Raw genomic sequence first — 18,712 nt, forward strand, 5'->3', positions numbered from 1 at the left:
GGCCCGGTACTGAAGGGCATCTGGAGCTGTGACTGGAGTCAATATTTCGTTATACTGTGTCTGAATAAACAAAATAATACTTATAAACACGAGACATCTACAGATCTACAGACATCTACTTCATCAGAAATCACTGTGCTATACTGTACATTAGAAAAGGTGCAAGTTTAAGATCAGGCCCATTTTCTAGTTCAGGGATATTTCATGACTTTATGTCTGGAAACTGGAGGAGTCCCGCATGTGTCACGTGACCCCAGCTGTTTGTAAACAAATCTCTTACTGCTGTGCAAACTGCACTCCTGCTGCAGAGGATGCTTGGGGCTGCCACACTTCTATAAGGAAGAGACTTCAAATGTTGGGACAGAGGCAGAGCTGGAAAAAGTTTTGAGAGAAAGAAGTGAGAGACAGAGAGAGAGAGAGAGAGAGAGAGAGAGAGAGAGAGAGAGAGAGAGAGAGAGAGAGAGAGAGAGATGTGTTAAAGGGGTTGAGAGAAAGAAGAAGTGAGAGAGAGGTGTTGAGGAGTTGAGAGAAAGAAGACATGAGAGAGGGATGTTGAGGGGTTGAGAGAAAGAAGAAATGAGAGAGAGAGACAGAGAGAGAGAGAGAGAGAGATATGTTGAGGGGTTGAGAGAAATGAGAGAGAGGTGTTGAGAGGTTGAGAGAAAGAAGAAATGAGAGAGAAATGTTGGGGGGTTGAGAGAATGAACAAACGAGAGAGAGGTGTTGAGGGGTTGCGAGAAAGAATACATGAAAGAGAAAGATGTTGAGGGGTTGAGAGAAATGAGAGAGAGGTGTTGAGGGGTTGAGAGAAAGAAGAAATGAGAGAGATGTTCGGGGGGTTGAGAGAATGAAGAAATGAGAGAGAGAGGTGTTGAGGAGTGGTTGAGAGAAAGAATAAATGAGAGATATGTTTAGGGGTTGAGAGAATGAAGAAATGAGAGAGAGGTGTTGAGGGGTTGAGAGAAAGAAGAAATGAGAGAGAGATGTTGGGGGTTGAGAGAATGAAGAAATGAGAGAGAGGTGTTGAGGTGTTGAGAGAAAGAAGAAATGAGAGAGGGGTTGAGAGAAAGAAGAAATGAGAGAGAGGTGTTGAGGGGTTGAGAGAAAGAAGAAGTGAGAGAAAGGTGTTGAGAGGTTGAGAGAAAGAAGAAGTGAGAGAGAGGTGTTGAGGGGTTGAGAGAAAGAACAGCAAGTGAGAATCAGAAGCGAGTGACTGGGGAGAGAAGTGGGTGGTTGGGGCAGGAGTGAGTGGTTAGGAAGAGGAATTAATGACAGGTAGAAAAAAAGTGAGTGGCTGAGGAATAAAGTGAGTTGTTGAGAAGAGGAAACAATAAGTGGCTGAGGAGACGAATGAATAACTGGGGAGTGAATGAATGGCACTGGGGAAGTGAGTTGCTGAGTAGAGAAGTGGGAAACCGAGGAAAGACTGAATTACTGGGGAGAGAAGTGAGTGGCTGGGAATTAAGTGAGTTGTTGAGAGGAAAAAAGTGGCTGGGGAGACGAAATAATGACTGGGGGGAGAAGTGAGTTTAGAATGCCCAGGGTAAGGAATTTGAAGAGAAAAACTGGAAGAGAAGACGAGACTTCAGAGGAGTTTACTACTGAAGAGAGAACCAGCAGAGAAGAGGGAGGAGAGAAGCTAAGAAGAGAGCTCGTTAGTGCCAGTGAGTCCCTCCCAGAGTCCCAGCAGTCGGAGCGGGCGGACAATAAGGAGGAGGGGGAACTGTAAGAGCAGCAGCACAATCTGATTGACAGCCGGAGTCTCCTAATAAGGGATGGCAGTGGTGTATATGTTTGGCGTGTATAGAGGAGGCCAGTGAGTGGCAGGTGGCTGTGTGTGTGTGTGTACTTGTGTGTGCGCGCAGCCCCGCTAGCAGCCGGACTCACTGGGGCACCATGCACTGTCAGGCCGAGCTCCGACTCCCCTCTCCGGGCCAGATCAAATCAGCCAGGCGGCGCTACAAGTCCTTTATGATCGATGAGATTCTGTCCAAGGAGACGTGCGATTACTTCGAGAAGCTTTCCCTGTACTCCGTGTGTCCTTCGCTGTTGGTCAGACCGAGACCTCTGCACTCCTGCACCGGTAAGTGGAAATGTGCGCTGTGAGGGCTGAGCCAAAGCTACGGAGGAATACAAATGCCAATGTTACAGTAGAACGTGTGTAAGTACGTTGTGGGCTCAATAACCCGTCTCACCGTAGTATGAGTTTCCCACTGTTTCAGGCAATGACAGTGATTTCTGGTAGGTTCTTTTCAATTGTTGGAATTTGGAAAATTATCTGCATCAGCTTTATACACGGAGTCGTTACTCGTTAAGGAAAAATGGAGCTGAAGTGTTATTTTTTTATTATTTTAACTACCCACCCCCTGCACCCACATACAGACTCAAGTAGAAGGCTAATTTGCTAGCATGTGCACATATTCATTGCAGCTAAAGGCAGTTTATTTCAGGAGTCAGGAGTCATGTTTACATGATTTTCTAGTAGATTAAAGATGGCCATAGACGTGCAGATATAATCGTACGAATCTTTGTTTCGCACTATTTTCGGACCATGTGGCGTGTTCTGACATTTTTCGTGCCATTGCAATCGTTCAGTCAGTCAATCGGACAGGCTATAACATTTCTGTCGGCTACCGATAATATCTCTACATGTATTGCCGATCTGCCATTATCAGCAGGGGACTGTCACCAGCTTTTGTCAGACATAACTTTCGTACGATTGCTGTCAGGGCAGAACATCGTCTGATTTGTTCTTTTACTAATTTATTTAATCTCAAAAGTTAGTGGCAGGTTTGATTGGGACATTCGATCGTTTGTCCGTATTGCAGGTATATCTGCACGTCTATGACCAGCTTTAAGGTATAACGATCCAAATTGTGGAAAGATCCTTAATCCGGAAAACCCCAGGTCCCGAGCATTCTGGATAACAGGTCCCATGCCTGTAATATATTAAAGGTCCCCTTTATAGAATAATAATTAATATTAATATTCTATACAAATATGGAGCTTGCATACACTGTACTGGGGTTAAATTGAAAACCAGAAGCAAAACAGTATACGGCTTCATAAAATCTACCATTAAACACTACCAGTGAGGGATCGCTGACGGCGTCTTGTTAAATGCGTACAAGTTATGTATTAAAACATGCAATGATAGTATAACAATAATAAAACATATTTTTTTATATACATATTTAAAAATTCCATTATACATTGCATTATTTTATTTTATGTTTTGGATAATGTGGGAACCTCATCATTTTCAATGGTGTAACGTTTTGGCATGTGTAGGGGCTTTCATCAGGGGACTGGCATGCGTCTCATGAACACGTGTGCTACGATTCAGGCATCTTTACTCTGCAAATTTTTCACTAACAAAATCTTCACTAACAAAGTCAGCGTGGTGAACCAACATAAACCCAGGATTTCCAACAATAGTGGGAAAGATATCGTTATAATTATAGGGATTGATCGTTTCTTGCATAATGCAGTTCCTTTCTCTGGAAACTGGACGATGATGAATTAAATAAATTCCTTAGAATCAATCTGTCCTCCTTTCAGGGAATGTCACAGCTTGTAAATGTTACAATGACGCTGGTAGTAAGAAATGCACACTGCCTTCATTTCACTATGTAACATTACTATAATGCATTTGAACAAGTGGGAACTTTATATTATAAACATGCAACCACTTGGGTTATGCTGAGACTTGAGTTATGTTGAGAATTTCAGTAAATATGCTGTATATCAATTATAAATGGCAATAACAGGTGTATAATCTCATATACAACAGAATAGAAGCAGTGAGGGTGAAATAACAAACATTTCTCAAAGGACTATGTATAAATCAAATCCACCTTAAACTTACCCAATACAATACTAGAAAACACAGAAGTACTTTTTCTTATAAACAGAGAATGAGAAAACTAGTGAACACATACATATGCATGTTTGTTATTGATATTAGAGCAGTTAAGTAAAGGATGCAAAATGCCTACTTACTAGAAGGTAACTTCCTTTAACTTCTATATGCATTTTCCAAGTTTAGCAGAAAGTCTGACCCAAATATCCACAATTAATATAAATTATTTTGCTTCAAGCTGCTGCAGCATGAGCACAAGGTGCCAAAGCCCCCCCTCAGCAGCAAAAAATGGTTGAATATTGAATATAGTTATGTTGATGATTGAGAAGTAATAAAATATCAGAAACCACATTCAACTTTGACAAGGACTTGCAGTAGGTGTAGGTGCGTGCTCGGGCATTCATCCTCCAGCTCACTCACTCACACAGGCCCACGGCCCATGCACCGTGCAAATGTTTCTAGTGCTACTAGTTGCTTGCAGCTCTGATTCAGACAGACCCCCATTTCCTTTTAGCCATAATCACCACCTTTAGCAGCCAAGTCATTAGATTTCACAAAATCCGACAAATTACCAGCTTCCAAAAAACTGTTCCCTCAATAATAAATCACTAGATTTTGACACCTTTACTGTATCCAGTATTGAAGAACAATTGTTGGAAATCCTGGGTTTTTGCAATCACGCTGACTTTGTTAGTGAAGGTATATGAATTAGCAGAGTAAATTTTTCTGGGGAATTAATGGTAAAAACAATCTCTTGACTTCTAGTCAGTGTATTTTCTCTTACAAATCGGCACTGCAATAGGTGAAGCAAACACGTCAATTAAACCAAAAAACAATAAATATGTTCGGTGCTAAGAAATAGGAAAGCAGATAACTTTCTCTTTGCAATATTCTGCATTCTTATTTAAGGGATAAAATATGACAAAGAAAAAGGGCCAAGTCTGCACTGGCAAATTCTGTTGTTTTCTGTACAGGTGCTGGGGGTTTATTTTTAAGTTAGTTTGAGGGTGTCTTTCCTGGGCCCAATGTTTTGTGAGTTGTCTTCTATGTTTGCTGCCTGAAAATGAAGGCTGATGTTATAGCAGCATGTCTAGTGATTATTTTCTTAAACACTATGTTCATATTGAATGGAAAAAAATATATGTATATATATATATAAACAGCATGGGGTCGGTGCACCCAGAACACAAAATGGATGCCTCGGTGCTGGAACAAAGAAAACAATCATATACAGATATCAAAAAAAGGTCAGGAAGGACGGCTCAAGTGACTGGGCCGAAACGTTGAATAAACTACACTTTTTCTTTTTTATCCAAGTCCTGTGTGTGCGGACCTTTTTTTGATATCTGTATATATATATATATATATATATATATATATATATAATATAGCAACTGTTTGTTAGATGTTCTTGATAAAAAAACAAGGATATGCAGGCATGGTGCCCCCAGTAGTTGTTCAGTGACAATCAGAGGAGGGAAACCGCTACATAAAGTTGTAGAGCCAAAAGGAATCAGGAGGAATAATTTACTGTAAATGATATAGGGGGATAATGTAACATTTTTGGTGCAATATAATGCTATTAGAATCCTCAGAAGGGTGCCATTACCATATAAAGGCACAAGGAAACAAGTCAAGGAACTCCAAGGTCACTTCTAATACCCTTTATAGTTTCCATAAAGAGGAACATTATCCATTAGAATGATTACTTGTTTTGGGCAAAGAAATATTTAATTTTTAATAATTTAATAATTTAAAATACATATGTATATTATGCATGTAAATAGGCCATGTTTGCATTCAATTAATGTACACACACACAAATGTGTTCTCTGTGCACTTTAGGAGATTCCAGTATAAGCATGAAAATAACAATAGACATATTTGGAACTATTTGTTTTGGCACTTCGCCACTTCGCCACATGCAATGTAAATACATTTTTTTAACATGGATATCCATTCTCTATAGATACATTGTATTATTAATAATCATGTATTTGTGATAAAGGACTTTAACAGACTTTATTAGATAGCATTGATTTTGCACTACTGTAAATTGATAGTTGACTCTAAAGGGGTTGCTGGGAGTTGTGTCTCACATTTAAGAGGCACGATTTATAATTGGTACCCCTTGCCCTATAGACCTATTTAAGGCTGAATGTTACACTGGTGTGTAGGCTTGATAAATGGCTGGTATAGTTTAAACGACACCTGATTTGTGGCACAAAAAAACCACTTCTCTTCACCTGTTTGGAGTGTTGCTGGAACATTTTGTTTGGTAAATACCTAGCATATAGGGAATATATATATAGGATACATATATAAAACTTGCAGCATCTGCTCATTACTTGTAAGTAATTCATCCAATAAAACTCATTGACTTGTGATAATATAAACATTTTAATTGCTCTCTATTTTATTGCTAAACACCAAAACTGGATTGTGGATTGTGGATAATTTACATTTCACAGAAAAATAAATGCGTATACTTGCTGGCTTAATAGCTCTTGTTTCCTCATTATTTTTACCGCTCATTTTGAAAATCAAATCTCTAAAGAAAATGCCACTGCAGTGATTTGGCCATTAGAGTGAACTATAGCCAGCTTTTAGCAGAGCAAACCTACAGGCTGCTCTACCTGAGGAAATACAGTAAAATAATACAGGAAAGGGGAAAACATATGGAGAAGTGGAGTTTATTTAGATAAAGGAAGTAAATTAAATTTTCACTGGTCATTGTAAAGTGTATTAATCACAAGTGATTTGATGCTTCAGCTTATTTTAAAGTAATACTGACACTAAAAAAAATATTATTGTACAATATAAGTTATCTATAGGTCATTTTGATGCTGATACATTTATTAGATTGTTACTTGAACTTCCTAAACCTGCCTTACGACTGACCCTTCTCAGCCTGTCAGAGTTTCTAATGCTAACGCACTACTGTTGCACAAATATGGCAGCCTCCTCATAGAGGAACATGGGAGATCAGATAGGTAATGTAAAGGTATTAGGCAAATACTTTTGTATCAAAATGACAACTAGCATGCAATGACAATGTTATTATATGAGAAATGTAATCTGAAATAAATGTTTCACAATGTTCCCCAGCACAGGAGCTCTTTAGGGGATAAAAAGGTTAATAAAAGAGCAAAGGAAGGATTATACTGTTTAATTATTGTTACCATTTTAATCATGGTGACCTCAATGTAATTCCAGCTTTGGCCTGCTTGTGAATTGTAATTGCTAACTAATTAAGGATAACGTAAGGCACTGTATATCCCACAAAATAATTACAACTTTGTAGTAGATGTAATGAGAGCTGTGTTACTTAATTGTTCTTAGTGTTTTTCTTTGAACGCACATGGTGCAGTTGTCCTGCGCTAGAGTTTCCTTGGCCGTCATGCCTAACAGGTTCCATTACTTGCAGAAAGTGAAATAAAAGTGCTATGGAACAGTAATGGGTTCCTGTCATCTCCACCAAGAGCTGCTAACTCCCAAACACAAGGGGTGTCGAGGCATTGTAGCAGTAATTGGATTGGTGGTGTACTGGGAAAACACATTATATACTTTGTGGTTAATAAGGCTGTTGATTGAAGAGAGACTTTTGGAAAGCAAAAGCCTTTGGCAAACAATTGAGCATTTGTCTTAGCATTTGTATATTTTCAGTTATTTTTCTTTGCTTGAGTAGCATTCAATGAATGGCTGGCATCCATCGGAAGCAGATTATGTACTGAACAACAGGTTGGAAAACAATATAATCCATTAATTGCACTTACTACTGACCAAGAGTTCATGCATATTTCCTTAAAATGGGGTAACATTCTGCCTATTGATTGAAATATACCATTTGATGCAACCAAAGATGAGGTCAGTTTGCTTACATTAAAGCACTTAGGCCTGTATACATGGAATGAAGCATCCAGGATAAAATCTGGGGGGGAAATATACATATATATATATATATATATATATATATATATATATATATATATATATATATATATATATATATATATATATATATATATAATGTACAAATATATATTTGAACAACTGGGGACTTGCTGCTTGCATGATAGCTTTATTGTAGATTTTGAACTGTAATGGGGAACCCATGATGTGCACCCCTAGTGTTGCAAATCTGCACTTAAATTCTGCATTTACAAAGTTTGAACATTTCTATTGTGCAATAGAATGAAAAGGTGGGAAGAACTTACTTCCACAAGATGTATGGTTCACAAGGAGCTTAAAATATTCTAATTGTAGCCAGCAAGAGAAAAAACTGCTTTTGCATTGTGCAAATACACCCTATAAAAAGCAAAAAAAAATTGGTACGTACAAAACAGTATGATGTGTATGGATAACAATGTGTAATATTGCACAAAGTAGTACAGTGTTTTACTTAATAAATACATTTTAATGTTCACATTTTTTGCCTCCATGGGATATCTATCTCCTGGTGATACTCTTGCAATTGCATGTGTTTCTTTTCAGGCATAACAATCCTGTCTTGCTTTTTGTTAGCAATTGTAGACATTTTCAAAAACAGAGCCATTGTCACCCAAAACAAAACACAAACAAGTACATTTTACCTGAAAGGCCTATTTACAGTTATTACCCGGCTGCATGTAGATATTGTCTATGGCTTATCTGCCAATGAGAGTAGAAAAAAACAGATGACTTTAGGCAGTGTGAATAGTAACAACAGACTTAAAAACGGTATAAATAGTCAGCAATATTATAGCTTAGGGTATAGGAGTTATATACCCTTAAATAAGCCAATGAGACCACACACGTTAATATGCGTTTTTTTTTGGAATTAGCCGTAGTCAGAGAAGCATTTTAATATCATGTGACTGGGTAAAAACCAGATAGGAAATCCAAGGCTTGGGTTTAGCTGAATTAACATTTTGCTATGGATTGTAGGGCTTTGCTTATCTCAATTAAGATTGTTTAATTATAATTGTTTTATTAAATGTTGTGCATTCAGAAAGGTATATATATCAAAAAGGTGCCATGTAGGACTGACTATCGTTCAGGCTTCATGTAAGTCCACCTTTTCTTTATTCTATTTTAATTTTAAAGAATACTGAAATCGTATTTTCATGAACTGAGATGTAGGCGTATATATAATTATAATTAGAAGCATTTAATGGCCCCTAAAGAGTACTTAAGAATGCTAAGGAGTACTAAATACTTTTCAATAATTTTTAATTCTGAAAAAAACAATATGAGTACTTAGAATTATTTTCTGTAAGGACTTAAGAGACGATTATTTATGTAAGGGTTTTATGAGCAATTCTTTTAGAAGTGATATTTACACATCTCACTCATCCATATTTATAGAGTGTCAATATGTGTATAACTGAACACCTGCTTATTCACATGCTCTGAGTTCAGTTGCAGTGCTAGTTATAATGCCTAAGTCCTGAAAAAGAATGAGCAATACTCTTCTATGTGGGACATGGAAAATGATTTCCTAATATCAGTTTATAATTTTTTTTTACTAGTGTATATATACTTATACTGCTCGTAAAGAAAAAAAAAACAAGAAGGTAAGAGGCCAATTTATTCAAGGTCGAATTGTAGTGGAATTAGAGCTTTTTGAAACCACAAATAAACTACAAATGTCAGTCATTTCTCAAAACATCCAAACTAAAAAAAACACAAACAGGAAATTTCACAGAAAAGTCTTTTTTGACTTGTAGCAAGACAGCTACAATTTTTTCACATTGTTGCACAAAATCAAGCATCAAAAACATAAAAAAATTGAAAAGCTCAAAAACAACGAAGCAAAGATGTAAAAGGGATATCTGTCCCTGACTTCCACATGATTTCAACAGGTTTCGGAATTGTCACAGTTTTGTTGTATAATAAATCCTGAAAAAGTTCAGCTTTTTTCCCCGTGACTTTTTCGGGTCTATAGTGACAAAAAGCCAACCAGATGATTCCAAAATTTAGCTATGTCCAAGTTCATGAAAAGGGATAGAATTATGATTTATTTTGCACTAGGCCTGCAGTCCAACAACCAATGTGGTAAACCTTGTCCACACCTTCTTGTGTAAAATAAATAAAAATGTATTGCGAAAATAAACCTCGTAATTGGACTTTGCATACACATTAGTCAAAATGTAAAGAAAAAAATTATCTATAGGCACAAGAAACATAATGTACACACACATATATATAAATTTAAATCTTTGAATTTCCACATATGTGTGTATATATGTATGTATATATATATATATATATATATATATATATATATATATATATATATATATATATATATATATATATATATATATATATATACCTAAGGTTTGAAAAGATCCATCAAATTTAAATTTTTCAACAAATTATTTGTTCTTAATTAAAATATACTAAGGGTTCCTCGCAATCAACAATCAGACCAGTCCCTGAATACTTATATTAATGTCATAATAAATAATTTAACTACCGTTAAATGGAAATTTCGTTCTAAATAACTATATTTTATATTTCTGGCTTAACCCTGTATTAATAGGGTATTATGAATGCCCTATTAATATGTTTGTGTAATTAATTAAAATGAATTATCTAATGTTCATATCATATAAAAAAAATTTAGTATTGGACATCTTTTTTTTGCATTCACGTCAGTAATTTACCGCATAAGATAATTGCTCCTGGTTGTTTATATTATATGGACAACTGGAAAGCTGCAAGGATTGTATTAAGAATTTCGGCTAAACATATATATATATATATAACATATATTGATTCAGAACTATGCAATAAATAGCAGCTGATTCATTAAATATGGTATTCAGAATTTTATTAACCAAGTACTAATTTTATCTCAGTTCTAAAGGCAGGTGGCAGAAATGTTGCCAACTAGCAATGATGCAGGCAGCAAATTTTAACCCTTGTGATACAGAGAGGTTTCTCTGCTAGGGTGCTCAACAGTATTTTTTTTTATATACGCTTAAGGCTGTATGGTAATTACTCATATAATTTTTGATTTTTTGGCAGGTTTGTGCAAATGTATGCAGCCAGAACTGCCTGAAATTTGATCTGATTTTTGTTTCACTTTGAAAACGCAATACTGAATACATATTTATCAATGAAAATAAAATAAAAGCTTGTGAAATACTGATACTGGTAAAAATAGTATGTGTGAAAATAAAACAAAATAAAGTTTATCACGTAGTTGTATAAATTGTATCATATATAGAAAAAGGGAGTAATTTAAATATTTGCAATTAACGATTAGGGTAGCAGCATTTCCTTTAATATAGAAATATAAAATTTGTACTTTTTAAATATTCTCTTATGAGCAGTGTAATAATAAAATTATGAAATTTTTACCAAAAGTTTTAATGATATTTTTACCAAAAATTTGCTTTAAAACAGCTTCAGCTAACTTTAAAGGGTAAACTCCATGTTAGTTATAAATGTAAAAAGGGCATTATAAAATTTTACAATGCATTTTTTTCATTGTATTTTGTGATCTTTTCTTAGGTTTACAACTTTAATTACATTTATTTATCAAAGTTTTTAATTTGCCCCAAATCAGGGACTACTTGTTGTTCTATGTTTATGTGAATTTGTTCCGTGGGTTTGGGTTAGGGCCTAAAAATCACTGTGAAACAGAACACCCTGTAATGATCAATTGCAGGGCCAGAACTAGAGGTAGGCAAAGAGGTGGCTGTCTAGTGTGTAGGCCGGCCCGAAACCTGTGGGACCCGCAGGTTTACCCACAGGTTGGGCGGGTTAAGGCCAGCTCTTGCACAAAATCTCTGGGCCACACTAGCACTGCAGGCTTCCGGCACCTAAATTTATAGACTCGCTCCCTCCCGTCGGGCGAGGGTCTATAAATGAGGGGAAACAGCTGTCCGGGCCAGATACGAATTGGAAGGGGGGTTGGTTAGGGTTGGGTGTGGGTCAAGAATTTCTGGACCCACACACCACTACTGCCTACAGTGCAGTTTGTTTGGGGGGGGGGCACGAACTGTGGTTGGCCCAGTGAGCTAGTGACCAATGTGGTGGTAAAGCTGGTAACCAAGGGCCCCTGCCTAGAGCAGTATCCAGGATTCGGTTCAGGATTTGGCAAGAATTCTGCCTTTTTCAGCAGGATTCCGATTCGTCTAAATCCAAGTGCATGACTAAGCCGAATCCATATCCTTATGGACATTAGGCTTTAGACTTAGTTCGGGATTTTTCACAAAGGATTCAGGATTTGTCTGAATTCCAAAATAGCGGATTCAGTGCATCCGTAATGCATGCATATTGATAAATAATTATGAAATTAATAAAACTGGCAGATTCCTAAAAACGCCTGGCCAAATCAAATAACATTCAAGGTATTCTGCAGAAAAAGTACAGGATTTGACATTTTGCAATTTGATATATCATCCTCTTAGAATAGTATTTTATTTTATCTTTGTAGTGAAAGGTTTGCAGTAAAGTAAATTTTACTTATAAATAGCCCTTTTCCCTTTGACCTTCCTCTCACTGCCCTGTATACAATTTTACATTGCATATTTCTCAAAATTTCAAAACTAACTACTAACTAGTGTGTAATGCTTTTTAAAGCACTTCAGGCATCTTATGTGTTTTATGATGAGATCATACAACCTTTTGTTATTTGGCTTTAGCAATACTTTGTTAAATACGAACAGCTCCTGTTATGGAAACATGGAGCAAAATTTAGAGGCCCATTTACTAGCAATCTAATTTTGAATTTTTCCACTAAGCTCAAATACTTTGTGGTTTTCTCATTTTTTAAGAGCTCTAAAAATTAGATATATATGAAGTGTAAAAACCACGAAAACCACTAATACAAAACTTTGCCAGGTAAAAGCAGTTGAGGTCCTATAGAATTCAATGGGAGCTGCACCATCCTATTGGACCACTTTAAATCAATTCGGACTTTTAGAGGTTTTCGTTTTTTTTTTTTTTTGCTAGGAATTGCCCGAATGTTTTCAGTGTATTCATATTTTTTAGCGCTTTGTTCAGCATAATATTCAGATTGTTCTTTTTTATTCAGATTTTTTTAATAAATATCATGACATTTGTAGTTTTAGTTTTTGTGAGTTTGGTCTTGGTTTCAAAAACCACTAAAATCCGAAGTTTTATAAATAGGCCCCCATGAGATCAAATGCAATTCTCATTGGAGGACCCTTGTATTCAAATCACAGGCCTCAGAGACCTTGAAAAAAGTGTTTTTGAGCACTGTTGTCTTAAGAATTCACCTATGAAGGTGTTGGACTGCAGCTCCCTGCATGCTTTAACCCTTGATAATAAGTTTAAGGGGCCGATTCACTAACTTCAAGTGAAGGATTCGAAGTAAAAAAACGTCGAATTTTTGTGCTCCTCGACTATCGAATTGGTGTAAATTCGCCTGAGTAGAATGATTCGAATAGATAGAGCGCAAAAACGCTGCGACTATTCGCCATTCGATAGTTGAAGTACTGGATCGAGCGCAAAAACGATGCGACTATTCGCCCATTCGATAGTCGAAGTACTGTCTCTTTTAAAAATACTTCGACTGCCTACTTCGGCACCTAAAACCTACCGAATTGCTTTAAAAGCCTATGGGAAAGTCCCATAGGCTTGTTTTCCAAGTTTTTGATCGGATAAAAAGGCATTCGATCGAATGAAAATTCTTCGAGCGAATATTCGATCGAGCGCCTATTCGCCTGGCGAATATTCGCCAATTCGACTATTAGCCAGCGCGTAAATTCGCCCGAATTGCCTATTCGATTCTATTCGATTCTATTCCCCAGTCAAATTTGGAGGGATTTAACCCCTCGAAATTCGACCCTTGATGAATTTGCCCCTAAGTGTGCTGTAACTTGTTATCAAGCTAAATTTAAGTATATTAAGGTTGTACAACAGGGTTTAAGTATTTAGAACCTCTTTTAACTTAGCAGATACCAGTTCTCTGAGTTTTGGAGTGCATAGCAGCAATTTTGGATGTAAAAATTGCAACGTCACCCCCACCCCCCATAATTGCAGCTAACATTTTCAAAGTCACTTCTGCCATGCTGTAATGTGATGTGTAACGAGTGGCATTGATATGGTCTGACCACAATACTACACCAGTCACCCTTTAACAGCCAGATACTAGAAAGTGCTTAGAGAGTTGGCTTCTTCAAAGTACAAAACCTGACTATTCAGCCCATAAGAAATTAAACTGGATCTTAACCAGGTTTTTAATTGAAATCCGACCCTTGATAAATAGCATGCTTGGCAGCTTGCTTTAAATGCAAATGAACTTATTTTACAACATAGCATTCAGAACAGAGGCAGACACAGGTTACACTGCACCAATAGATATGCTTTAGAGCCCCTCCAACTACAGTATATAAAATCAGAGGGAAGGTCTGTCAATTCTGGCAGAAGATTCATTCAAAATCTATTTCTGTGGCAAAATGGCATTTATAGCTTTTCTCCTTACAGCCACTTTAAGCATTACGTACATTTCTGCTGCTAAGTAATATTATTTTCTAGACCAGTCGAATGTAATATTATTTTATAGACCAACAGAATGCCACGTTGTTTTGTCTCACTGTGTATTCGTATACTGCTGAGATGACAATAAAGTTTACTTTGACTTTGAATGTCACCGTCATATTTAATTCATAAGTGTTATGCCCCTTCCTTAAATCCACAGCATCTAAATATGTTTTTGAAAGGATAAAACATGTGTTTATGCCTATATAGTTTTAATCATTTTCATGGCGTAGGACCTTTCCAGCTGTGCTCTGTATGGCTTACAATTATGTTGCATTAATTAGAGCAAAGTTTAAAGTTGTGGGTTGGACTGAATCCAGTTTTCAGTGAATTTCTCTAAAGAAATGGAAATTGTAAACGTACCTGGAAACCTGTGTACACATACATTTTCATATTAGGCTTTTGTTATGTGCCTCATGTCTGTACTAATATGTTATTAAATTGGTATCTGATTGGGATTGCATCACTGAAGCTAAAATCATATAAGGCCCACCCACCCCATCTATCTTGTCCCAGGCAGCACTTGCAGAACAAAGTTGCAACTTGCCTGATAGAGGATGCCAAACTGATAGTATCATACAAGTTTATTATTTGAAGTTAAGTAGTTTTGCTTGAAACAGCACTTTGCATAACTTTACATAGAACATAGAGTATATTCTTTGTTAATATATTCTTCTTTTTGAATTATTTTATTTTTCTTATTTCTAAATGGCTTAATGGAGCGATTTGGATCCAGTGACAGAAAAGAACAAACTATTCAGATGTTTATGGGAAGAGGCCATGAAATTAATTTATTATTATTAAGTAATTCTTTGGGTAATATGCCATATACCTGGGTGGTATCATTTCTGAAGTGTTTTATCAAGACATAGAGGTTATACAAGGTGTGAAGTTGTATATTTTAGAGGATTGCATTCTGTAATGTAGATGTACTGGCACCTAATGGAGAAAGGAACACATGAAGGACATTCATTTACTGTTTGTGTCCCATCACATCTATTGTGACTTCCGATTAACTGCTTCAAAAACTGGATATAGACGGACATTGTTGACAGTATGGGGGGCAGGTATATGAATGAGTATGAAAAGCTGAGTGTTTTGTTTTTTACCTGTGTTTTTCCCCCCCTTTCTACCCCTTCTAGTCGGCAGCTTATTGCCCGTGTGCGGGGCCCTCCGACGGGCTTCCCCAATCGATATCTGGCCGGAAGTTGGCTAGATGTCGATCGGGCAGGGCAGTGTTTAAAATCCTATCGGAAGGTGGGCATATCACTGAGAGGCGACTATGTGTATGGCCACCTTGAGGCTTGGGATGAGTAGCTCTTTATGAAGGGCTTATCTAATCTTTATTTATATCATTTAAAAACCTACCCTGTCTTCCTTACAGAGTTTCTTGGAAGAACCCCATGAAGTTAAAACATTAAAAATACTTTCAGTTTGATAACCTGTAGCTAAAGCTGTATCAAGCTGAAGCAACATATTTTAAAACCATAATCAGTTACATTTTTTATGGTGCTGCCACTTAGTGCTTACCATGTATTCTTATACATGCACAGCACTAAGGCCTTGAGCACAAAAAATAGCTTTATGCTATAATATTGCAGCTATTTGGTATGAATTCTTGTTTCTAAGATGCCTCCTGCCTTCTGCACTTAGAGTAAGTAATTTTGACACAAGGGCACTAATTAGCCCTTCAAGCAGGGATATCAGAGTTGTGGCCATCTAACTTTTGTGAATAACAACTCCCAGTATACTTTGGCAGCTGAAAGCTATTATAGAATACTAGGAGTAGTAGTTCAAAAACAGCTGCACAACCAAAGTTTACCATCCATGTGATAAAGGACAGGTTAACCCATTTTATAAGTCGTGCTTATTTTAATTATAAAATTTTTTTAATCATTTCCCTTACACAGACAAAGAAGCAAGGAGACACTTTATAGTAGTAGCTGCCATAGGCGCCTTACCAGTGGCTTTGTATTTTTTTATCTGAATAGGACAGTATTGTCTGCTACAGTTAGGGGCTGATATATGAACAATTTAATTTTATTTTTTTAGCTAAAACTCACAAATTTGAATGAAAGGTTCAAAAACTTGAATTGTAGAGATTTATAAAGCATCAAGAATTGAATTGTAGAGATTTATTAAGCATCAAAAATTCGAAAAAAACCCTCTAATTTAAAAATTTGGCATCAAAAAGTTCACGTCAAAGTCAATGAAAGTTGTCCTAGGCAAAATTTAAGCAATATTTTCAATTCCAGTTTTTTATGAATTTATGTAAAAGTTTTTCCAGGTTTCCAAATTGGTAGACCCATTGAGTTGGGTGGACCCATTAAAAATTATGAGTAGACTAGGACTTTGATGCATTTTTAATAATAAAAGTTTACAGCTCCCCAGCCCAGAATCCTGCAGCTAAATCTGGCGGCAGAACTGAGTGGAAGAGGAGGGTATCATGAGGATTTGTGGTTAGCACATGTGCAGTACAACAGGACTGTCTGTGCATTTGTCGATCATGAGAAAAGGGGGATGGAATAGACTGTGTTTATCCTACATATGTTTAAAAGGTGTATTATAGATGCAGCAGGTACTGTATTTATCTTGTGTATTCTGGGGTATTATACAAGGAATTGGAGATGGATTTAATTTAGGGGCAGATTTATTAACCATTAAGGTTTGAATGGTAATTTAGAATTTTTTGATCAACACAATTTGAATTTAAAACCACCAACGAGAATTTGAATTGATCCATCACACCTTGACCCTGGAAACATTTCCAGGCTTGAGTCGATTCTCCACCTAAACCCTGCCGAGTTTATGTAGAAGTCAATAGCAAAGTTCCCTTGAACTATTTGAAGATGTTAATAGTAATGATGTCCCAATTTATACAAATTCATGCTTCGATAATAAAGCCCCATAGACTCCAATGGGAGAAAAAAAATGTTGCACGTCAAAAATAATGTTGTGAGTTTTACAGACAAAAGTCAAGGTTCTTTTTCTGACTAAAACTTGATTCAAATTTTATTTGAGTTTTATGGTCGGGACTATTTGATCGAATAAATAATGTACCATTGTGATTAATTTATTAGAGTTTAAAAAAATTCACATTACTCTAAAATTTGACCTTTGATAAATAACCCCCTAAATCTGGCAGAGTTTATTTCCATGATACAGATTGGCTGTCAGCAGGGCAGGGTTATTTTACTTGCTGTGGTTTCAGTCTAATAAACAGTCTATTAAAATAACATAACCTCAAAGCTACAAATCAGTTCACACTAATAGGAACAACTCTAATATCTTAAACCTGAAAGAAACTGTTATACCAATGTATTAAACTACAAATTAGAACAGAAACGAAGAAAAGTGAGTTAGTTTCCTAAAAATGATAAAAACAACAACAAATATGTACACAGATGTTTGGTATCAACCCACAAAAAAAAGGTCAATAGAAAAAAATATATTCATAGCTTTTATTATGTAGTGCTAACAGTTTTTCAATAATATTTAATCAAAGAACCCAATGACAATTTTATTATGTTTAATGATGAAATCTTAATTATATGTTTATCCTACTTAATTATGAAAATACGGTGACACATTGTATAATTGTTTAATTACAGCCTATGGTAAAACAGCAATTTGCATTTACAAAGCACTTTTCATGCAAAGAGAATTAGAAGATGATTTTTGAGTCGACTTCAGGTGTAGACTTGCAGCCACAGCGGGTAGGGGAACTTGGCAGTGTATTCTTGCACGCAGCCCTAATGATGGGGTACAACCTAACATTAATAATAATCAACATTATCACTATAGGTAACAAAGAACATGGTGAACATTTCTAGAATGAAATATCTTTATAATATTCTCTTTAATAAGGATGGAAATGAATCAAAATGAGGAAAAAAATATAAAGTATAGTATAATATGCTGTTGAATGTTTACAGGATGAATACAACTTGTCACTCAAGGCATTTAGGTCCTCCTTCCCTGCTCCCAGGCGATTACCACTGGGTAGAAGGGGCAGCTTGTAGTAATAGGGGAGGCTTATTTATCAAAATTCAAGTTTGTGATTTTTTTTGACAACTTACCAAACTCAATTGTGAGCTTAATATAAAAAAAAGGGATTCTGTCATAATTTTTATGGTGTTGTTTTAATTCCTAAATTACACTGTTTACACTGCAAATAATTCCCTCTACCATATAAAATGTAATTCCTAATCCAACAAGTGTATTTTTTATTTAGATGAAATATTGGTGTGTAGGCAGCCATCTCAGCTCACTTTGCCTGGTCATGTGCTTTCAGAAAAGAGTCAGTGCTGCACTATGGAACTGCTTTCTGACAGGATATTGTTTTTCATA

General features: G+C 36.2%; 1 protein-coding gene across 1 annotated transcript in view; it reads left to right on the plus strand.

The window, feature by feature from the left end:
* The first annotated feature begins 1,226 nt into the window (after nt 1-1,226).
* Nucleotides 1,227-18,712, plus strand: part of barx2.L (BARX homeobox 2 L homeolog) — a 28,968-nt gene continuing 11,482 nt past the window's right edge. The window contains exon 1 of the mRNA XM_018225699.2: nt 1,227-2,083. Within this exon, the coding sequence (XP_018081188.1) occupies nt 1,897-2,083 (187 nt within the window). The 5' untranslated portion in view covers nt 1,227-1,896. The remainder of the gene's footprint in view (nt 2,084-18,712) is intronic.

The sequence above is a fragment of the Xenopus laevis genome, chromosome 7L (assembly GCF_017654675.1).
Source record: "Xenopus laevis strain J_2021 chromosome 7L, Xenopus_laevis_v10.1, whole genome shotgun sequence".
Classification (NCBI taxonomy): Eukaryota; Metazoa; Chordata; class Amphibia; order Anura; family Pipidae; genus Xenopus; species Xenopus laevis.